At 40.3% G+C, this 24,241-nt stretch overlaps 1 protein-coding gene and 2 long non-coding RNA genes across 8 annotated transcripts in view; all 3 read right to left on the bottom strand.

The window, feature by feature from the left end:
* Window positions 1–2,024: 2,024 nt before the first annotated feature.
* LOC102292421 lies at window positions 2,025–4,627 on the bottom strand. Its single transcript, XR_006055310.1, has 3 exons — window positions 4,007–4,627; window positions 3,705–3,793; window positions 2,025–3,570 (listed from the first exon to the last, which is right to left on the bottom strand). It is a non-coding gene; the product is annotated as an uncharacterized LOC102292421 (long non-coding RNA).
* Window positions 4,628–4,713: 86 nt separating this feature from the next.
* LOC102292732 lies at window positions 4,714–14,385 on the bottom strand. The gene is made up of 3 exons (XR_316902.3): window positions 10,575–14,385; window positions 9,912–9,970; window positions 4,714–8,773 (listed from the first exon to the last, which is right to left on the bottom strand). It is a non-coding gene; the product is annotated as an uncharacterized LOC102292732 (long non-coding RNA).
* Window positions 14,386–14,535: 150 nt separating this feature from the next.
* The window catches only part of akap11 (A kinase (PRKA) anchor protein 11), a 26,229-nt gene continuing 16,523 nt past the window's right edge, over window positions 14,536–24,241 (bottom strand). For all 6 annotated transcript variants that reach the window (XM_042227771.1, XM_005940033.3, XM_005940037.3 and 3 more), the window contains 3 exons: window positions 21,323–21,369; window positions 20,689–20,888; window positions 14,536–17,262 (listed from right to left, as the gene is read on the bottom strand). In XM_042227771.1, coding sequence (XP_042083705.1) covers window positions 17,083–17,262; window positions 20,689–20,888; window positions 21,323–21,369 — 427 coding nt within the window. In that variant the 3' untranslated portion in view covers window positions 14,536–17,082. The remainder of the gene's footprint in view (window positions 17,263–20,688; window positions 20,889–21,322; window positions 21,370–24,241) is intronic.

The following is a 24,241-nucleotide window of genomic DNA, read 5'->3' as shown; positions in this document are numbered from 1 at the left end:
GTGTTCAGCTCCAGATTGTGCTGACTGCACCAGAGTACCAGCCGCTCAACTTCCTGCCGATATGCAGACTCATCACCATCCTGAATGAGGCCAATGACGGTTATGTCATCTGCAGACTTTAGGAGTTTAACAGCCGAGTTCTTGGAGGTGCAGTCATTGGTGTAGAGAGAGAACAATAGTGGTGAGAGGACACATCCTTGAGGGGTACCAATACTGAGGGACCGAGTGTCAGAGGTGATCCACTGACAGATAGCTGGTGACACGCTGATCTGGGAGAGTTTCAGCATAATTGGAAAGCCAAACAGTCTAAAAGGCAGAATGACAGAATGATGTATAAAGCACTGAGAGCAGAGTTTGAATGGCTCGAAGAAGATGGGTAAGGAAATTATTGGACCAGAGTGAAAATGACAGAATTGAGTTTACGAGCATTGGAACGAGCAAACATTTCGACTGAACAACCACTGGCTGGTGGTGTTTTAATGAAGTCTAGTCATGGTTGAAAAGTAGTTCCAAAAAGAAAATTGAACCACATCATCACTTTAAATCTTCAATGTTGCCTAGATGTCATTGTTGTCCTTCTAAAAGAATTACATTCAAGAAATGGATTACACTTTCCAATGATTTGTAATTCCCAGCAGTGACAACAGCAGTGTTTTTAGATCTGGAGTTCTTTAATAGCTTAAACATCTTTTAAATTCATGCATATGTTTGTGAACAAGAAACCATTAAGTGTTTATTCTCTATTTTTAATACTTACATTGAACACATTTTTGTCTCATTCAAACATTCAGAACAGACATTCTTCCTGATTTGACCAAAACAGGCATTCCCCCTTCTTTTCCAAAAAGAACTTGCTTAGTAAAATGATTTGTTTTATCTAAAAAGCTTGTTTAAAAAAGATAGAATTTTTATGAAAATTAATTGGACACAGAAGACAGATGACAGCAAGTCTGGATTTCCACTATTGCAGCAGTGGAATAACTAATACAAAAACACAGTGTCATAGTGATTCATAAGTCTGACCACAAATATCCATAATAGGCCTTCCTGCATGAACAAACTTATTTCAAATTTCCTCTCACCATTCAGGTACTGTGACACTTACCACAGTTGTATGAAGGGAATCAGTGTTCAGCCTTTTAATTATGTGCACCTCCTATAACAATCCAGAGTTTTGAACAGTAAACAAAAGCTTTCTACACTATCACCATTGATACAACAAAGGTCGCAATTTACAGCTGTTTGTCAAATGACATAAACGAAGCAATTCTGTTTCAGCTAGTAGTTGATACGTGTTTCTGTCATGACTTTTGAAAATATTCTCCTTCCTGATGGTGAAGTTAGATTGCTGTAATTGCTCTGAAGTTTGATGTATAATTTGTATGTGTAATTTTTCTTCTCTTTTGTACATCTAGCTCATCAAATTTGTAATGATTTTTCTTCAGGTTAGATGATTATTAGCACTCTCAGATCTGCCAGAAGAGTCCAAAACACTTTATTTTTCGAGATTCATCCAAGAGGTCACAAAAGAACATCTAAAGAACTGTAGGCCTCGTGTTCAGGATTCAACAGTAAGAAAGACACTGGGCAAAAATGACATCCATGGAAGAATCCTGAGGTGAAAAAACATCTTTAAGATCTGGAAGATAGACAGTCAAACATGGTGGTGGTAGTGTGATGGTCTGGGGTTGTTTTGCTGCTAAATTAAAACAATTTTGCAAAGAAGAATGACAAATTTACAGTTACCATAAATATTTGATTATAGTTCTTGCTGCCAAGGGTGATACAACCACTTATTAGGTTTATGGGGCAATTACTTTCTCACACAGGGCTAGGTGAGTTTAGATAGCTTCTTTCCCCTAATAAATGACATCAGCTTTTATAATCTACATTTTGTATTTACTCTGATTATTTTTTGTCTAATATTAAACTTTGTTTGATTATCTGAAACATTTGTGTGTGCCAGACAAAGAAGAAGAAGAAAACAGGAGTCGGGCAATTGCTTTTTCACAGCACTACAAAGTGGTGTTGAAGAAAGAGAGTAAACACAAGTTCTAAAATGTCAAACTATTTATTTAAAGCTATATTAATCGATTTTTAGCCACACAGTGACTGTGACACTTGCTTTGCAGACCACATTTACAACATATATTCCATATCTAGCAGTGACAGATGAATGCTAACATTTACTTTGGGTCCTGTTTCTGACCACCCAATGAATGAAAGGCCAATATTAGCTCTGTTTTGGTTTCAAAAACTCAGAGGGTAATATTTGTCTACCTAGCTATTACATGTATCACTCTATTTACCCGCCTGTTACTAACTTAGCTCTGGACATGTTACTTTGTCAAAGCTTTTTTTTTCCTAAAAAAGCTAATTCAAGCTGGTAACTCGATAAGCATTGTAGGAATGAATCACAACACGAGCACTATGGGCCTAAAACCCAAACATTAACTGGCAAATTACTCTCCTATTTTTTCCTTTCCGAGGATCCACTTCTACCATTAAACATAGTTTATGATACACTTCTAACTCTCAGTGTTGATTACTGCAGCTTTCAGTGACTGAAAAAGTGATTCTACAGTTTGCGCATCGTCTAGCTGTGGAAATGCCAAGCAATGTCACTTTAGCTATGCATCTAAAAAAAAATATGAGAATGCTATTAATTCCTCTTCGTGCTCTATTATAATCCACTTGCAACAGCGTTCTCTAAAAACATGCACAATGGGATAATGTTATATGCTACGGTTGGACCACCTCATTAAGGCTGTGTGTCCACAGACGGTCCAGTGGTTATATATCGTGGTTGTTGCAGCATCTAAACATGGCAGTGGCTCCTGTTAGCCCAGAGGGTGACCTCCCTAACCTCTCCTGTTTTCCTAGTGCCAGCAGAACAACACTGTAGTATTTGAAAACCCAGCAGAAAACGTGCCTCCTTTAGGAACATGAGTTATTTTAGGCACCAGTAGTGACAATAGAAGGGAAGGGGTGGTTGTAGTAGGTTGGACGCGTTTGCGAAATCCAAGTTCTGGGTGCCAGAGGAGTTCATGGGAGAAGGCTGGCTTTTTCATATGTGCCCACACACCCCCATGTTCCCTTCACCCCCCCACGCTCAAACCATCAAACCATGGCGCTACAATCATTTAATACTCCATCATTATTGGGCTGTCTAACTTCATAAAACCACACACATGATTTTGGTTATGTTGTAGTGTAACCACATTCCCCCCTCTCTTACTATTACTCTTGTTTTTACGATGCTTGTATAGAACTGCCTCTGTTGATGTTTTGCTTCTGAAATGTAGCACAAGGACTGGAGTTTCTCCTGATGCTGCGTCAGAGCAAAACCAGCAGCGACGCAGACTTCACCTACGAGACCTTTCGAACCCCGTGTCAGGGCTCCAGCAACCTCCCACACTTGGCTGGCCGTCGACTGCTCTTGGTATCGGCTCTGTGGTATAAAGTGCTCATCTCTCAGTCAGGGGCTCATTAATACACCGTGAGAACCTGTGTTTAGCTGTGGGTTTCCTGTGCCCTCAGCAATTTCCTCCAGGAGTCACGAGCTCGCCGCTGCAGTAGAGAAACAGCAGTGTTCAGGTTAACGTGTGTTTGTTTGGACTGTAAGCCCACACTTTTATTGATGTCGGTCTGGTTCTCAAGTGCGCGTGCACATGCATGAATGTGTGTTTGAGTGATATCCATACCCCTGTGTTTTGCTATGTAAGCCTACAGCCACAGAGTGGATTTGGATGCTCTTTCAGATGCTGAAAGACGGCCAAAAGCCCCGTAGCTGCTACAAAGAAGAAGAAAAATGAGATGAAACATGAATGAGAGACAAAGAGAGGAAGAGAAAGAGAAACGCAAAAGTGCCAATATAACTGCATGCAAAGATAAAACTTGAGACGGGGTGTTTACCTTTGCCACCAGCCAACTCTTACATTGTTATGAGCAACTCATTATCTCTGGTTTTAAGTGCATTACTAGTAAAACGTGTCTGTATACTCACTATGATACTGAACTCTGCAACCTCACAATTTTTTGTGAAACTGTGACGTCGGCAACTTATCCGATTGGAGGGAAGGGTCATGGGTTAAAGTGCAGGGTTCAGAAAGTGCAGGACTGTGGAGTCACAGTGAGCAGGGTCTGGTCAATATGGTTCTGCCCATTGCTATTTCAACTTCAAAGCAACCAGAAAGATTCCACTGGATTCAGCCTGTTTTTCAAACCAGAAGGGTAGAAATGCATAAATTAGAGAAGCCAGATATGAGGAAATGGTTGCACTGCTGCCTGGCATAAATATCTGATGGCACGCATCCTGAGCACAGCTGTTGTAGTAGGATTTGATTGACAACAACTTATCTTCTCGAGGTCATTCAGACTTTAGAGAGACCCTGAACACCAAGGATATAACAAGGCTGGATTTTTCCACTGTTTATTTTTTGGGCTCTTTTATCTGATCGAGAGACTGCTCTTTAAGACACACGAAGAGCAAAGAACTGTCTCTTTCCCCTCACTCCCACATCCTCTGTGGTAAGAAGGTCACTCCAAGTCTGCAATAAAACACACACACATGGACACAGTCAAACACACACACATTGCCTTTCTGATTGCTTTGCTCGTAGCTCAAGAACTTCTTGGGCTGCCGCCTCCATAGCACCCCCAGCCCTCACATCACACCAGGCTGTGGTTTTATCAAAACTACATATTTGAAAAGAAAATTGGAGTGATGATCAGCCCAAACAGGGATATTCCAGACCATTAGGCAGATCCTGTTTCAGTTGATGTGAGTGGGCTGGGGAGTGTGGGAGAGTCGGGGTAAAGACTTAGCAGACTATAAGAGCAGGCACTTCTGCACTGTGTGGAGGGAAACACTAAAATGACAAGCGACACCAGCAGAATCTGCAGCACAGATCAATGCACAGCAAAGTGTTATTTATTTTAAAGTGTTTCATGAATGAAGCATTGCCACTTAAAGGTAGGCGTATTTATAGCTATTATAAATATGTTCCAGAGGGTACCAACAGCAGACAGTTGTGACAGTGCAATTCAGATCATGTTATGGACTAAAAAAGTAATGTATCAAGCAATGTCAAAAATTAATTTCTCCTGGAAGTAATTAAATAACATACTACATTACTTTTAGGAAAAGTGATGAGCAGAGTGTAATACGCTACGTTTTTGCCACTGCAAATGTGTAACAAGAGAAAACAAACCGGTCTCTGAAACAAACCTCCCATAGAATCAACAAAAATTCATAAGGACAGAAAAACCCAGATGGAGCCTTCATGCTTTGTCAGGAGAGGAAAGCCAATGCCAATATGATTTTCAAAGACCAGTAATTATCTATGATACAGACACTAGCACTCCTAAATGCTTTCATCCTGAGCTGCTTCCACTTTCCTGCCCTGCCTCCATCTTTCATCCCAGCTCTCAGTCTTAAATGTCAACAGTTTTCTTTTCTAAACAGAGATACCAGTGGAGTATTTTCCAGTGAAAATACGAAAAGAAATGGCACTGGTCATGATTTGTGATCGACATAAAGATTAGCCTGTATTTATCAGGTATGGTCACATTGAATTTCAATAAAAGACAGAACCCCTTTCTAGTTAGCAAAATGCAACAATTGATCAGAATAATTAAATAAATATGGTAGATAAATGGGTGCAGTAGTAAGTTAAGATTAATAAAATACCTACACATCCGTGATATGTATCTCCTATTCCACCACACCCCAAAGGAGCTCTGTTGGATTGCGATTATGGTGACTGTGGAGGCCATCTGAGCATGGTGAACTCATTGCTGTCTTCAAGAAACCAGTTTGAGATGATTTGAGTGGCATTATTGATGTTATGCAGCTGGAAGCAGCCATTAGAAGGTGGGTACACTGTGGTTATAAAGAGGTGGATATGGGCAGAAACTGCTAAGGTGGTTGTGGCGTTTAAACATTACCCAACTGGTACTAAGTCTGCCAAAAAAATATTAACCACACTATTGCACCACTACTGCCAGCCTCGGACTCTGATATTTCTTTAGCTGTAGGTCAGTTTAAGCAGTACTTTTTTACTCTAACTGAGCACTTTTTACTACAAGTTTCTGAAATGCTCAGACCAGCTTGTCTTGTATGGGCACAACACCTTTCTTCCACATTCTGATGCTCGAGTTGATCTTCCACAGGCCATCTTGACCATGTCTTCATGCCTAAATGCATTGAGTTGCTGTCATGTGAACTGAGGTAGCTAACAACATAGCTGGTGAGTATAAAACTTTGAAAAAAATAAAATACGATTCCACTATTTAACATCAGGTAATGAGCTCTAAGCTCATAAGCTTAAATTTGATCTTCACAGTTAATGCAATGTAATATTCCTGTATAACATTAGCCAGTATTTTATTAATGTTAGCCTTAAGGTAAGGTGGTTTCTTTATTTAAATGTCTAGTCATGTTGGTATACTTAACGGTAATGCTAGCTAGAGAACTGTCTAACCTGCCATGATAAGCATTAACTATTATGCTTATTATTATAATGTAGTCAGGTGGTTAGTATAAGCCGATAAAGAGTGGGAGTGCGGGAACAATGGGATCTAGTGAAGCTGTGTAGCATGGAAAAATGACTCAGTTCTAAATATCTCCCAAGACTGGTTTGTTGATTTGGTAGATTTGTTTCATATTGGACAGGGACTACAAGGCTTTCTCTTTGAGTATTTGGCCAGCTTAATTCTAAAACATATTAGGTGATGTTACATGACTTACTGCCATGGCCGCTTTCCAACCAAGCCCAGTCATTTAGGAATTTGGCAAGCGATGCTAAAGAATCTAAACTGATGATCATTATCTTTGACCTAAACTGACAGTGAGCCCATCCTGTACTAAGCCAAATGAGTCCATTAATGTAAACTTTTCCATAATACTGGAAATGTTATAATTCCATAGCTAGCATATGTTTATACTGTCCAGTATTCTCACACAGCCTTTAAATCATCATCACCATTTGGTATGTGAGTATCTTATAAATTAGTAACTTCAACAAGATATCATTACAGATCTACAGTCTGATTAATGATATGACTCATTGTAAGCTTTGTCTAGATCTGTAATGATAAAAGGGAATTTGCTGCTCCGCCCTGAAATTTGAAAATTAAGAACAGGCTCTTCTTTTGCCCTATATTTCTTCCATCCTTCTCCAGTCTATTGCCAGTAGTTGCAGCAACCACTTTTAGTTTCAGTGGGAAGGTATTAAAACAATCATGGTAGGACTCACACTGACTGCAATCACTCTCAGACAGATTGACAAGAGTTTGCGGTCTAATTTATAAACAGAGCCAGATTGCCAACATGCTGCGATCAGTCTGAGTCTCAGTGCTATATTGCTAAATAAGTGCCTGTCATTTTGCACATTTGAATAATCTTGCAGCAATTACTTCACTGTCTATGGAGGAATTTATAAATTTGTGTTTCAGATCTATGCTGTTGTGTGAATAGAAGTTGTTTAACATAAATTTCTTTGTGATTTCCATTGATTTCTCGCAGTTCATTGAATTATCATAATGAGATTTCCTGTTTTTGCAAACTTTCATGTAACTGACAATAATTTTGGCAGCTAGTAAGTGATAATAGTTGAATTGTTGCATTTGATATTTAGCATAGACCTCCCTCCATAACTAAATGCAATCACAAATTTATTGATATAAAACATTTTGAGATATTTGAATAAATTGTTGAAAATGAAGCATAAACAGCAAAACTGACATTTTGGATGTTCGCTAGAACTTTCTTGATCTCCAAACCACATCTCTCTTGCAAAGCATTCAATCCAACACAATAAAAGATCAACTGCCAGTCTGGCTGCAGTCGAGTTAAGCTCAGAAGGGGTGGAGGAAGACAATGGGGGAAGAGGAAAAGCACCGATGTGCACCAGCCGTGACATCAGCATGAGACAACTTTTATTCATTTGGCCATTTTGCAAGGCTCTCCCAGACTTGACCTTCACTTCCTCTCTGTGGTCATCAGAGTGGCTCAGCTTTGCCCAAATAAGCCACAGCAAACTGTTATCTCCAGGGTAAGGTGTGTATTCGGAACTCCCCGAGGCCATCAGGAAGGAAGATATGATTTGTCAAGATGTTTCCTCATTCGTGTGTTGTCTTTCAAAGCTGAACTTGTGCTCACTACTGAGTCAATACAGCAGTGGGTGTGAACTGACAGAAAATGAGGAGAGACACAACAGCAGATGAAGCAACACCTCTTAGATTAACACTGAAAACCTGCTCCTGCTGTTTTCCTTTCCTCCAAAGTGGGAACAACGATGTGCAGTGTGCATGTGCAGTTGTGAGGTGTTTGTTGTTTTTATGAGTCAGACAGACTTACTACTCGTCTTCACAGATAATATCAAATTTTATTTACCATGTTACCAGGTCCACACAGAGCTCCAGCGGCTGTTTTCAATCTTCAACGAGTCAAAACAGAGCTATCGGTTTGGGAAACACCGGCGGCCCCTCTTGACTATGATATTTCCCCTCCACCCAAGGTCTGCTCTGTCTGCTCATTTTCAGATAAACACTCAATTCCAACATGATTCAGCTGTTCCTTCTGACATAAACTCTTATCTCTCGCTGTTCCCCCCCTCTCGCTTTCATAATTGTCTCCATCCCTTCGCTCCCACGCTGATTGTTTTCATTCTGCCAGGGTCTGAGGTGCCCTGGGAGTTGGTGTGCCGGAGTTATTGTCCAGCTTATGCACACACACACTCATAGTTACAGCATCACTGTGTGGTCACTCCTGGAAATAAGCAGACAATAGCAGGGAAATGTCATGGGTAGTGTTGTGCTCACGTTTTGAAAAATGAACATTTCCAACTCCCTGGCAGTGACTCCATGGGATCTTTCATTAGTTGTGACCTTAGTCATGAAGTCAAAAGGATTAAAGAGGTCTGCCGCAATTTGTGTTACCATGACATCAGCAAAAACATCACAGCAGGATATCCAATATGTTTTACAGGATATCCAATATGTTTACAAGGCTGCCAAGTTTCATTTATCAATGGGAGTCAGACGGTGGGGGCTGGGAGTGGTGTGTGTGCATGGGGAGGTGTTGGAGCTTTGCAGTACTTTAACTGCAAAATTGTGAGCAAAATTCGACCTTAGTGTGATTTAATATAAAACTGTGACTGTGCTGAAAAGTAAAGACTGTGATACACCAGCAGGATACCGTCTCTGCATAAAGTCATGAATAATTTATAGAGTAACCACTGCTGTGCCATGTTGCTTTCTTGCACAGGATCCTTTTAGGTCACCCTGTGAAGATGTAGGTATTTCATAAAATTAGAAAATGATATTACCCTCTTAAAGAGGTTTCCGAAGGGGTCACCAGAGCAGATAGATCCCTGTGGTTATTATGCTCTCTCTAACACAACTTTCCCATTATAGGAAAGTCATTATGGGACTGTAGGGTGGCTTGTTCCCCCTGAGGCAAGGTTTAGGTTGTGTCTCAGAATGACTGTTTCTGGATTTTTCATGTAAGTCTAACGTGTTATCACTACACAGTAATCAAATGCACTCAATTAGCTTATCAAAATCAGATGGTTTGCCAGTTTGCAGGTCAGAATGGAGATGTTTGGCCATAATACACATTATCATGTCTGGAGGAAACTAAATACAACATATCAGCACAAGAACTGTGAAGCACGGTGGTGGAGAGATCCAGATTTAGGCCTGTTTTTGCAGCGACTGGGCACCTAGCAGGCACTGAGTTGACCATGAACACATCTGTATAACAGAGCTGAAGCAGCTAAAGCTTCACCAATATTAGGTCATGCACCAGGACAATGATCCCAAGCACAGCAGCGAATCTACAACAGAATGTCTGAAAGAAAACAATGCAGGTGACATTATGGATCAGTCAAAATCCAGATACCTACCTTACTGAAATGCTGTGGCTGGACCTTTAGAGAGCTGCACATACACAAACCTCTATAAACTGAAGAAAGGACAAGAAAGAAAGTAGAGTGTGCCAAAATTCCTCCACAGTGATATGAGAGTCATGCAGAAAGTGATTACTTCAAGTTACTGCTGCTACAGGTGGTTCAACAAGCTACTGAATCACAGGTTGTAGATGGAAAACACTGAAATAAGTGAAGTATTTGCTATGTGAGTCAAAATAATTGTGAAAAACTAATACTTTACATCTTCTTCAAAATCAGTTCAAACAGTAACAAACAATGAGAAGAAGCTCATTGCCCACCATAAAGAAGGTGTTAAAGTATGAGAAAATATATTAATTCCAATACAGGTGGTGGCTGTATGTAGACAGGTGCAAGCAAGTGGTGTGCAATGTAAATAGTTTGAATGGCCCTCTTTCAGACATCCAGTAGAAAAGCTGCAATAAGATCCAAATGATTACATCTTCCAATCCATAAACATTTTCAGTATTACACTTGGATTCTGAGCTTTTTGGATAGCAAGACTGCAACCTCCGCCTAAAAACAATTGATCTCACGATCCAGGAGAAAATTAATTTCTGAATTATCATGTCAGAATCTGTTGAAATGCCTCATTGCTCTCCAGCGTGACCTTAGACCCACCTCAGTGATTCAGCTTCTTGGCCCATTAGGCAAGCACACCTATCAGTCCATGGTGATGAAAGAAAGAGCAGATGCATCAATAAGAAAAAAGACTGAAGTAAACAAAAGACTAGATGATGTAGCTGGTTTTCCCCTTTCCAGCACAAAGCCTAGTACAGTATATCATGGATTCCATGGGTCTGAGTCAAACGTACCCCCTCCTCTCCCCTCATCCAGTGGACTCTCCCAACAACCCAGCCGTTTGTTGCTGTTGAGAGGGAAGTGATGTCAGTGAATTACAAGTCGACACAGTGGGGGGAACCCGAGAGGATGCACCCAGCCAGAACCCTGCCTATATGATGTCAGAGACTGTGTGTGTGTCAGACATCAGCCCACACTACTGTGGAACAGACAGAGGGTATTATGGTACTGGGCTCCTGTCTGTCTCCCTATATTGCTGAGTGATTATATTCTACACAGTAACTGCTATACATATTGCTACGCTGACAACATTGTGTGTGTGTGTGTGTGTGTGTGCACTTCTCAGAACTGTTAATAAAAGCATCTGATTTTCTGCTTTTGTGTCAGAATGACATTCCTGCGGCCTCATCTCTGTTGGAATCTATGATTGAGGTTTTTGTGGTCATGTTTTAGCATGAGTCTTATCCGTAACCAAGTTTCATCCCAGCTGCATGTGGTCACCTTAAACTGACGCATTGTACGTAAGAATAATGTGTGTCACCTAACCATGGTGTTGCTTTCTCACATATCCAGTACATAAACCGATAACATTTCTATAGCTTCCACTGTCAAGAAGAGAAAGAAAGGGTTTAAAATGTTATAAGTAGGATAATATTAACAGGCATACTGTGAAGTGGTGGTGTTAGTCTACATGGGTTTTTGTACTGTTGAATTAATTTAAAAAAAATCTATGGATTAATTCATCTTGACTTATTCATGAAGTAAAATCAGGCATCCCAGACACAGACTGCATTAAAAACATGCAGGCATAGATAAATGGCTGAAACTAATGCTAATGCGTAATGATTAGCAAAACAAATCATGACAAACACCTGTCAGGTAAATTTAAATGTAACGAATGAACAGATACTTAAATTGCTAAAACGTGTTGATGAAGTATGTTGATGAAGCCGTTTATGTACAAGATGGGGTGGGATCACATCAGGGATCGCCTCTGAGCTCCTTCTTGCTTGTGATGGTGATGGACAGGCTGGCTGATGAGTTCAGGCAGGAGTCTTCGTGGACTATGATGTTTGCAGATGGTATTGTGATCTGTAGTGAGAGTAGGGAGGAGGTGGAGGAGAGCAGAGGAATGAAAAAAAATACATGTGAATGAATGAGAGGGAGGCAGGTAGGAAAGTGAAGTTGTAAAGAGCAGAGGGCCTTAAGGTAGATGAGTTTAAATTACAGGGAACAACGGGCAGTGCACACGAGAGGTGAAGAAGAGAACGCAGGCAGGGTGGAGTAGGTGGAGACAAGTGTTAGGGCTGATATGTGACAGAGGGATAGCAACAAGAGCGAAAGGGAAGGTTCACAAGATAGTAGTGAGACCTGCATAACAAAAACTTAAGACTTAAGTCAGATTGAGATCCTTTGAAATTTCATGTTCCAATAAGCCAAAATTCCTCCAAAAGGATATGAAAGAGTTCTTTTTCAGATTGCAGTTATTGATGCAAAGGGTGGCACAACCACCCATTAGGTTTATGGGGCAATGAGTTTTTCACATAGGACTAGGTAGGTTTGGATTGCTTTTTTTGCCCTAATAAATACAATCATAATTTGACAGCTGCATTTTGTGTTTAATCACCTTATTTTTGTCTAATATTGAAATTTGTTTGATGATCTGAAATATTAGGAGTGATAGAAAGGCATGTCACTTCTAATATAGGAAGGATGCTGTCTTTCTCAGTATGCCATCTCTCTTTTTTTTTACCCCCATACAGTTATTCCCTAATTTCAAGAAACCTCCTGGAAATGACATCACTCAGTCAGGTCACCCACAAGCTGAGCAGCCCATATGTTTCTATGGTTGGTCTAAGAGCCTCTTGTTGTCTGTCAGTAGGCTTGCCAACACTCAAGAGATCAAAGATGTGCTTGTCAGACGCATTCCTCTCCCTATCTATCACGATAAAGCCTGCAATTAGGTATTCCCACCTTCCCTCCTCCCTCTCTCTTTCGTCTTTTTTCTTCCTCTGTGTCAGACAGACATCTCCATTCATCTGCTGCTAAGAGAGCTGTATCCTGACAGGCTCTGGCCATTGTACCAAACATTACCCAATTATCCATGTGTGTGTGGTACGATCTAATCACACAGCAACAATGGTTGTTTTGTGCTGCCGTATCCAGGCATAACCATGAACTGTTATTGAAGCCATCATTCAATAGATACACAGCCCTTCTGTTTTCTTTGAGACATGCAGCACAGATAATGATGAGGAGAGCTGCCTCGCCTAGTAAAGTGACACCTTTATATTAGGTCTGAAGGAAGCTGCAGTTTAACAGCAGTAAAGGTTGTCATCAGTGAGAAACTCACCCTTAATCAGCATCCAAGTGCTTGAAACAAATTGGTAAGGTGCTTTGCTGACAGTGAGATTGTTTTTTGATTTTAAATGATTAGTTGCAGCTTGGAAAAACAAAAAAGGTTCTGTGGCGCAGTGGTTAATGTATTCAGCCTAGGTTTAAACGATCCCCAGTTCAACACCTGGAAGAGACACGAGCGGACTCCGGCTAGCAAACTGCTAGTGCTGGTCCCAAGCTCAGATATACAGGAAGGATATCTGGTCAAAGATTGTTTGCAGTGTGGTTCTTGAGGAATTACTTCTATTAAAGTGGGTTTCCTTTTTTTTGGTGCCACAAGCTGTTGAAGTTAACAAATAGAGGGTGGAAATTGCAGGGACCCCCCTTTCAGATAAAATAACATTGAAATTAAAGTTCTCATGCTAATTCTAGATGTAGAACAATAGATCGTGACATTATTTAAGACAAAAAAATTTTTTTACAACACGAGTAAAGAGCATAATGGCTGCATGTTTCTGCCAAAAAAATATGTTCATTTCCTTTTCGGAAAACTGGCAGACTTTACCTGTAATACCTGTAATACAACACTTCAGCAATGTGAAACGATACTCTGCGTGCTGATACACGGATGTGTTCTCACCATTAAGACATTAATCAAAACAAAAACAAAACTAGAGCACATGAAAAAGCTTTATTGTCACACCAAGCTTTGACAAATAAATGTATAGTTTCTGATTTCAAGCTTAGAATGTGCAAACTATTTAGCAATGCCACTGGGAGAACAAGTGGTGAACTCACTGTTATATGACTTATTATAATTTATTAAATATCTTTGTTTGGCAGGATCTTACAAGGAAGCAGGAAAATACACAAGTGAGAAGAAGTAAGGTACAACTCTCGAATCTTTTTTGTTGTTGTTTTTTTCCTTGTACAAACGTCCCAAAATAAGAGTTAAAGAGAGAGGCAGAAAACAACAATGGGAACGAGTGTAACAAAAACAGATTTTACAGCATCTGCTTCTAAACAGCAGTCTCAGCGGGTTCAGATTCAGCTTTCACAAACACGACAACATTAGCGCTACTGTAGGTCATGTGGGGTGAGCAGGAATGTAAAGTAGATCAAGAATGAAAATAAAAGAAGAGGGGCAGGGTGCTGGGAAAAACCTGGGAAAGTCCTACAAACTAGGCAGTCACATCAGGAGAGAATCTATACAGTGAAGCACTCAAGTGTCTGTGACTTTTAATACATTCCTTTAATGTAAACCCAGAATATTATATACACTGGTCCCTCACCTCATCAGGTTAAATACTCAAATGGTGTGATGTCTGCTCCCATATATATTATAATAATATACTAATATAAATATAGTTATATTTATATATAATCATATAATATATATATACTACTAGTATATATTAATAATAATATTATAATAAAGATTGTTGTTGTTTTTTTTCTATTAATATTGTAATGTGTAAACAATTCATACAGAACAAACACCTTTAAGATTATATGACCATATGGCAGCCTAGAGATTTAAGCAGGAACAAAGAAGGCATCTGCAGAGGCCTCTAGCATACTGTGAGGCAGTGTGGACACACATGAATCACTGCTGCACCATTACTGTAGGCCAGCACAAGGAGGAGAGTAACAATGTTAAGCTTTAAAAGTTCGATTGAGCCATGCAGGCGAACACCACCGACAACACGTAGTTTTATAATAATACATGTGAGACTGTGGTATATTACAGTGTTTCAAACTTAAATTTGACGACCTTGCAGCATCATGTCATCCTTCAGTCCCTCATTAGGGGAAAAACAGAACATAACAAAAAAAAAAACAAAACCCCAAAATAAACCAAACAACAACAATAAATAAATACAAACATCCAAATGTATCCCATTAATTTGTAGATTGATTTTAGGTCCACAGAAGAGGGATAGGAAACGCCCAGTCTCTCCTCAGGCTAAGTCCAAAAAAGAGAGGGGGGAAGAAAAAAAAAAAAGTGCTTCTCAGCAAGTAGCTGGTAGTGCTGTGCATGTGGGGGCTGGTGAGTAATGTGTGTGTGTGTGTGTGTGTGTGTGTGTTGCACTGATGAGGTGGGGGTAGGGGGGCAGGTTACTGTACGGAAGTTGTGGTATTCATACTCGTCGACTCCTCGAGGTGACTGTGGAGTGTGGGTGACAGAATGTGTGAGTCCAAGCCTGAGCTACGCAGATGTTGCTAGCCTGCGGTTTTACGACGTGCAGACAGAGCCGGTGTCTTTAATTACTCAACGATCTGCTATCTGCGTCACTGGATCTTCCCCAAGACTGGACGAGGGCCACTGACACAGCTGACCGCCATACACAATTAACTACTGAACTGCAGAGGGTGATCAGTCACCCAGCTTAGTAGCGGTAAGCCAAAGTGACCATTTCCTCCACAAGTAAAAGCAGCATTTCATGTTGGATTAGATACTCTACCTTCAAAAAAATAAGGCATAGTTATATTTACATCTATAAAAAGAAATAGAAAAATAATCCTTGTACATACATACAAAGATTATTTTTTCTTTTCTTTTTTAATAAATCCTCACTATGACTCATTCTCCTCTTTAATATTTTACTAAGTATGACAACCAAGTAGATTGCTACTAGAAGAAGCAGGGTTACAGTATTAGGTAAAACTCTTATTTATTCTGTGGCCAAATAAATTTGCTCATGATCATCATCGCAAAAATGACGGCACAGTTCATTAAACTACAGAGGTGGGCTTAACAGAGTTTTATCAACCTCTCTGTATGGTAGCGTAGTGAATCATTTAGAGAAAAGCTAAATGTACTTACTGCAGCACAACTCTAGTGGATCAAGACAGTAACGGAATTGTGTTCATGTATTTGTGTGGATGCTGTAAAGCATCCCATCCACCCAGTCCTCAGACTGGGAGGCCCGGGTTCAAATCTCGCTAATGGCGACAATTCTTTCAGTTAACAGTTAAACATTTTTAACTCTTTTCGACACAAATTTTATCTTCTTCACCCCTTTTCAGCACAAATCCCAGCTTTTTCAGCTGTTTTCAGAAAAAAACTATTTTCAGCAGAAATTCTGCTCATTCACCTCTTTTCAGCAGAATTTTCAGCCTTTTCACCTCTTATCAGCACAAATCTCAGCATCTTCTGCTCATTTTAGCAGAATTGTCAGTTTCTCCATCTCTTTTTTTGTGAGAACGAGTTTGGGTCAGTGAGATGAGTAGCCGCCTTGAGGCCAGGAGGGCCAGGTTTGAATCCTGCTCATTGCAACATTTCACCTCTTTCCAGCAAAGATTTCTACTTCTTCACCCGTTTTCAGCAGAATTTTCGGTTTCTTCACCACCATACAATTTTTGCAACTTTTCATCTTTTTCAGCAGACAGCTTCAGCGTTACAGCATCCACACAGCATTTTTGCAGGAAATGCAAATTTTTCTCTTGAATTGGTTCGAATAATCAAAATGTGTTTGTGTGTGCATATGTGCGCGTGTACAGTTGGTCTCTCAACATGTGGAAATACCACCAGAGAGGTGAGGTGTGGGTGTGATGACATCATCCACCCAGCAGCTGTGGGGATTCCCAGTCTGTCTTTTCTCCCAACACACTGCATCTCCCTCTGGAAACACACTGGGTGGGTCTTCCCCCACTTCTTGTAGCTTAAGCACAGCAAGGTGTGAGGCCTTCGATTCAAGAGTGTAGGCGAGCAAAGGAGACACCTCATTAAATCAACACAGGTTACACATACAGGCCTGATAACTGATGAAACTGCAGCAACAAAACAGAAACTGGGGAGGAAAAAAAAACAAAAAACAAAAAAAAAAAAACACACAACACGGGAAAAGATGGCATGCCATACACGCAATGCAACACACGTGCTTCCCACATTTGTGAGAGGGAGTTCAGATTTATGGGGCTCATAGAGGTTGCAAAGCCCTGTTTGGAAATAATGAGAGGAGAGCAAGGAGGGAAAAAAGCAGAGGCCTTAGGTGCGCTCCAGAAGCCACTGGAAGAGGGAGATGCAGTGAGGTTCTTTGCTGGCCTCAAGTGCCTCTTCTCTGGCCTCGGGCTGACTGTGGCTCACATCACAGTAGCGCAGCAGCATGTGCAGCAGCTCACCCACCTTCCACTTCCTCTCTCGAAGCCTCTGGACTACCGCTGGGAGCTGAAAGGACACATTGATTATACAGTAATCTCAAGGCATTTATCTTGTATTGAAAAGACTTCATAATATTAGAAAGAGCAAATGCTTGGCAATGTGAGGGAGGAAGAACTCCCTCTTTTTGTGGAGTGACAGGAAAAAGGAGAGATAGCGAGCAACAAACTGAACAAAACATAACTTACAGGAGAGAGGAAATAAAAGTTAATGAGATGCAATAGTGGCATAAAAACAGAGTGTGAAATGTGGGGATTGAAGGAGAATTGCTGAGCGCAGCATGGGAAGTCCCCAAGCAGCCCAAGCCTACTGCAGCACAACTAAGGGGGATGTTCAGGGTCACCTGAACCACAGTAAGATGGGTTTGTAGAAAGGGACTCTGTCCTAAATCTAAACTGGGACCTGGTTTCATGGGAGGCCTGACAACTGAAGGCTCTGCCTTCCATTCTACAGGGTGGGCCATTTATATGGATGCACCGTATTAAAATGGGAATGGTTGGTGATATTAAAGTCCTGTTTATGGCACATTAGTATATGTGAGGGGGCAAACTCCTCAAGATGGGTGGTGACCATGGTGGCCATTTAGAAGTCGGCCATCTTGGATACAACTTTTGTTTTTTCAATAGGAAGAGGGCCATGTGACACATCAAACTTATTGGTAATGTCACAAGAAAAACAATGGTGTGCTTGGTTTCAACGTAACTTTATTCTTTCATGAGTTATTTACAAGTTTCTCTTTGTTCACAGCCATTGACATGTCGAAGAGGTTAACACGTGAGGAGCGGATCGAAATTGTGTTGATATCTGGTGAACGCAGTAACCGGGTCATTGCAGCAGATTTCAATGCAAGACACCCTACGAGACCACCCATCTCCCATGCTACAGTTAGCAAACTGCTTGCTAAGTTTCGTGAAACTGGTTCAGTGTTGGATTTGCCAAAATGTGGACGCAAGAAAACTGTCACTAATGAAGAAACATCAGTGGCTGTCCTAGCTTCATTCAGCAAGAGCCCACAGCGTAGCACTCGCCGCATGTCACTGGAGAGTGGCATTAGTCGAACATCCCTTCGGCGGATATTAGCTACTCACAAATGGCACCCTTACAAACTCCAGCTACTGCAGCATCTCAACGAGGATGACCCAGATCGGCGCACAGAATTTGCAGAATGGGCAAAACAAAAATTGGAACAGGACCCTCAGTTCACGCAGAAGATTTTGTTCAGTGATGAGGCAAACTTTTATGTGAATGGTGAAGTTAACAAACAAAACCACCGCTATTGGTCTGACACTAACCCACATTGGATGGATCCCTCCAAGACTGTTGGAACAACAAAAGTGATGGTTTGGTGTGGTATATGGGGTACAACGATAGTGGGTCCATTCTTCATCAATGGAAACCTCAAGGCCACTGGATATTTGAAATTGCTACATGATGATGTGTTTCCCTCTTTATGCACTGAAGCTGGCACGTTCCCTGAGTTTTTCCAGCAGGATGGTGCACCACCACATTATGGGTGCCAGGTCCGAGCATTCCTAGATGAACAGTTTCCTGGAAAGTGGATTGGTCGTCGTGGGCCAGTTGAATGGCCCCCAAGGTCTCCCGATCTGACCCCCTTAGACTTTTATCTTTGGGGTCATCTGAAGGCAATTGTCTATGGTGTGAAGATACGAGATGTGCAGCACCTGAAACTACGGATACTGGATGCCTGTGCTGGCATTTCTCCTGCGGTGTTGCTATCAGTGTGTGAAGAGTGGGAGAAGAGGGTTGCATTGACAATCCAACACAATGGGCAGCACATTGAACACATTTTATAAGTGGTCAGAAACTTGTAAATAACTCATGAAAGAATAAAGTTACGTTGAAACCAAGCACACCATTGTTTTTCTTGTGACATTACCAATAAGTTTGATGTGTCACATGGCCCTCTTCCTATTGAAAAAACAAAAGTTGTATCCAAGATGGCCGACTTCTAAATGGCCACCATGGTCACCACCCATCTTGAGGAGTTTGCCCCCTCACATATACTAATGTGCCACAAACAGGACTTTAATATCACCAACCATTCCCATGTTATTACGGTGTACCCATATAAATGGCCCACCCTGTACTTTCAGAATCTTTAGGATTTCCTTACAAGCTGACTACTGAAGTAGTAGTGAAAGGGTGTTAGTTAATACTTCTTCCTGCCTGGGGAAAAAAGGAACTCAAAAATTCTCTGAATATAACCTAAGCAGAGAGCCGTGCTTCAAAAAAATAAAATAAAACAATAATAATAATAGACAGTTAAATTAGAATTGTAAGGGTTTGAAATTAAACATGATGTAATGTAATCATGTTTACTAAAGTAAATGTAATGCCTAAAAAGACATTGTAACACACTCCTGAAACACGAAACTCTTGAATGCTTGTACTGTTCCCAAGTTGAAACACACTTAAGCCCCTTTTCCATTAGTATCTACTCGGATTGACTCTCCACGGCTCACCACGACTCGACTCAGATCGACTGGTTTTCCATTAAAATAGAGTACGATCAATCTGCTGCTCGATCTGTGGCTTTTTGTCAGACTTGTTTCTTTGTAGCGATTTATGTTCTCATGACCCATCGAGTGATGCCAATGACCAGGCCAATCGGTGGCATGCAGTCTGACGATGTCACATTTTAGTATGTGTTGCTTGGAACCCCGGCCGAGAAGGTACTATTTTATTACTTAGTACCAGGTACTATGACCTAATGGAAACCTGAAAACTGTGGCAAGTCAATCAGAGTAGGTACTAATAGAAAAGGGGCTCATTTTAATATGTGTAGGTCACATATCCATACACTGGCGTTATTTGACCAAAATCCATCAAATAAAGCAAAGAGAATCTCAGCCCAGTAGCAGATGTTTTGCTGTATTATTATAATATTACAGTGTTAAATGATTGAGATTGTGCTTTTGTTCAAACACAGGGTTTTTAAATAAGAAAAACAAAAAAAGCAAAAAGAGTAAAATTAGTATATGAACATTGCAAATGGCCATATTTAAACATCAGGATCTGTATCACCCCACAATTTTACTGGCTGTGCAGGCTTTATAAATTGTATAACAATATATACCATTAAGTTTTGTCAGTTAACAGTGATGACTATGACCTTTACTGAAATGCAGAAAACAGGAACAAACTGGTGAAATTATTGGTGATTTTTCCAAAAAAAAATCTACAGCTCAATCGTCACAGTAGCTGGTGCTTCTCAGCAGTTTGTCTCCATAGCAAAGCACAGTATGGTGGGAACCAGCACAGAACTTTACAGGATTGTTGACCTTCAAAACAGACAATCACGGAAAGAATGACTTCTTTCACTGAAGCGACATGACGTGGTTTAAAAAGAGTTTTAGTGCTGACTAATGAAGACCACAGAGGGAACCTGTTTGTGAGGAATATAGCCACAATCACCTGCTGCAGTTCTCTGTCAGGACTTAGCTGGATCTGAGGGATGTCGGCCATGGAGGCTGCCAGCCACTGTAGCATGCTCCTGAGCTGGGGGTCTAGGGTGACGTGCTTAGGGCCACTCCCAGGATCTCTGACATCTGAGTTTGCTATGACAAGCACAGTCCTGGGAGTTTGCACTTGAGTCCTGTCCACACAGAGTGTCCCTGCAGCACAGAGAAAAAAGATTCACTCAGCCGTCAGCCACACCTTTTCAGTTTTCTAGCGCTCCTTCTTTAGAACACTATGTCCTGATCTGCTCAAACCCAGGTTTCCATAGCACAGCAAACACAATAAGGAGCCCCCTTTAAGTGGAGGCAATTGTAGTCTGAGACATACAGAAGGCAGAGCGACTGATGGAGTGCATGCATGAGTATTAGTGTGGCTGAATGTGGGGGTGGTTAAATCCCCGGCAACAACACAGACAGACTAACACAGTCAGCTGGAATCCAACTGTGTCTCGGACAGCAAAGAGCAAGAGCACAAATTTTTTTTTCCATTAGATGTCCCAAAAACTCCAAGCATTAACCTGTAGCACTGCCACAGTTTACTTAAAAACATTAAAGAAAGAAAGATGCTGCAGGCAATAAAACGTGCTTACCACTTGATTCCTCTTTGACCTCAGCCTCCTTGTCCTCTGTATTGTCACTGTTGGATGAGAAACGCCACACAGGTTAGTAAGAAGACAGAACAGGTCGGACACACAAGGATGCATGCAAAGATATAGAAATGGCAATAAGCACACTAAAGCTAATAGCCTTTGACAAAAGCAAAGCACACAAACACTGCAATCAAAGCAATTCTGATCAAAAGATGTCTTAGACACGGTGATGCCGTATATCTTTCCTGAATTCCTGTAAATTGACTTTTCTGATCAGGTGTCTTTTGTCAGTTAATGCGCAGTGACGAAGAGGAGATCTTGATCAGTGTGAAAGTTGATTTTTCCCTTCTGAAAAGCTACTTGATATCCATTCTGTCAATTGTGCAAATATTTGCTGTGTGACGTGCCAGCAGGTAAACAGTCATTTCACCACTTTATAAGGTTGTTAATCACAGGCCTGTTGACACAGCCCACAGCTACAGACACTCAGGCTCTGCACGTTAGGATATAAGGATATCATTTTCTTTTCAGAAAGGAAAACCGTTTAAGGTGTTTCACTGTTTGAGACTGCAAAGGAGCGACGGCACTGAAAAAGTAGGGAGAGGAGGCGAACTAAGAAGGAGGGCGATAAAGCTATGCACTCAAAATATATATGGGCATCAATGGAGGTGCCTGAACAGTATAAACCTATAGGTGTGGAGTACTTCCTAGTTAGAAAATCTTTGTGTGTCTGTCTACTTGAGGTTTCACTCACACAATGCATGAATCAAACCTTTTTCCCTCCATTTTAACATCTCTTGAATTCTTTAAAAAGAACTAAACCACAAATGTGACTCTGTGAGAAATCTGCCACCTGTTGGTAGCCACAAAACTGCTATTTACTACGCTCAACATCAAGTAACTGTGGGTGTGAGCAACATATATAAAAACAGCTTATTATTAAAACAAAACTCTAATGTTAATAAACTGAATTAAAAAAAATACTTTTAGTAGTTATATTATTAACACGCAACTGAATATTAATTAGATCACAAAGAAATTAACCAATAATCGTCTTGGCATTTATTACCACTAAAACAGTACGGAAACTTATTAAATATTTTATGAATGCTAGTCATTATATACTGACATTATATTCTGTTACTATAAACATTATTTCTAGACAGAAGAAATTACAATATATTATACATTTTACACCACTGTAAGCTGATGAAAACTACACTAACTAAAATCAAAGTAAAAGCACAATTACTAATATAAGAACTAATACAAAATGCAAATCTGTAAGTCAACCTTGTGCTCTGCTTTAATCAGCAAGACACATCAATGTGGATTCAGAATAGCTTTAAGTTATCCTTTCTTCTTTTTTCTGACCTGTAACACCTTTGTTTAACTAAAAGTTTTGACATGTTTCATATTGGAAAATCTGTTGCACTTTTGATATAATCTTGGAAGCCATCAGCTTTAGTTGATGTTATGACTATCAAAATGCACAAACCTGTGAATATTTATTGCCAGCTCTGATCATGGACTAATAAGGGAATGACAAGATGCAGAGATACTCTGATATTTGAGACCTCTGAGAACAAACAGACCGGCTATGTTAATATATCCGGTCAAATAATATCTTATAAAAGGACAACTGAATGTGTTAGCTTTTTAGATTTTCAATACAGCCGTTCAGTGGAAGCACCTAGAGCTGAAATGATACTGGAATTTTCTAAAAGCACATTTTGAGTTGAAGCTGCTAAACAAGCTGAAAGAAAATCCATTCATCAGCCTGAGAAAGGAAGACTAAATAAATGGTTGGTAGTACTGTCAGTTGGGTAGTACATGGCAATACATCTTTGCATTTTTTTCACACTGCATCAAATTGAAGTTGATTACGTCAATTAAGCATCATGTGGTGGAGGGTGGTTCCTTATTTATCAATTTTTTTTGCTGGGAGTTTTAGAACCCTATTAGTTAGGGTGCTTACTCTTTAAAATACCAGAGTAGGGAGGATGGAGTAGATTTAAGTTTATTAGATTGATCAGTATTGCTGAACTATGAAATATTTTGGGTGCACTGTATTTTTGTGTTTTGTTTTTTGTTGTTTTTTTTTTAACTTGAGTATGAACTTATACAAAATATTTTAAAAAAAAAAAACAGTTTTATTGATTAAAAAACACTATCGGATTCATATTGGTATCGGCTGATATCCAAATTTATGATATTGGTATCGGACATAAAAAAGTGGTATCGTGCCATCTCTAGTTGCAACAGCTGCAAGACTGATATATGCAGCCACCTCTAAACATCCACCATGTCTACTACCTGTTTAAGATTAGCTTTAGGTTTCCCTTTGTATGACATTTCCAACTATTTTACATATCCTTACAGTTTCATGAATCACTTACATTCATGAAACGGCAAAACACAAAGTAAGACAGATTGCTACCTCAAGGTTTGGGGAGAGACCCCGCCCTAGTCTAAAAAGGTTGGGTATCTTCGGATTTTGTTCACAAGAAAAAAAAAAAAAAAAAAGTATGTGGGGTGTGAGAGAAACAGGTAAACTGGCGCACCAGCCACAGAGCTTTTGATTTACATTTTAACTCTCACTTACAATCATGAGCTCTGGGTGGTCACTGAAAAAATAATGTTAGGAAAGAAGCAAGAAAAATGAGTTTAGGCTTGGCGAAAAGACTGGCTGAGGAGCTTGGACATCCAGAAGGAGCCCAGAGTACTCCCAATGCTTAAGGCAGGTGAGGTGTTTTGGGTATTTGATCAAGGTGCCTTGAGGCTTAACTTAGAGGTTTTCCAGGGACACCCAAGTAGGAGGAGACCACAGGGTATATCTAGAATTCACTAGCTTGGGTCTATCTTGGGATTTTCCAAAAGGAAACCTGCTCTGTGACTAGACTTTAGATAAGTGGGGGG

This window comes from Haplochromis burtoni, unplaced genomic scaffold (genome assembly GCF_018398535.1).
Source record: "Haplochromis burtoni strain Fernald_Lab_line unplaced genomic scaffold, NCSU_Asbu1 Contig_280, whole genome shotgun sequence".
Taxonomy (NCBI): Eukaryota; Metazoa; Chordata; class Actinopteri; order Cichliformes; family Cichlidae; genus Haplochromis; species Haplochromis burtoni.
The sequence above is the reverse complement of the archived record's forward strand: the minus strand, read 5'-3'. Positions and strand labels throughout refer to the sequence as shown.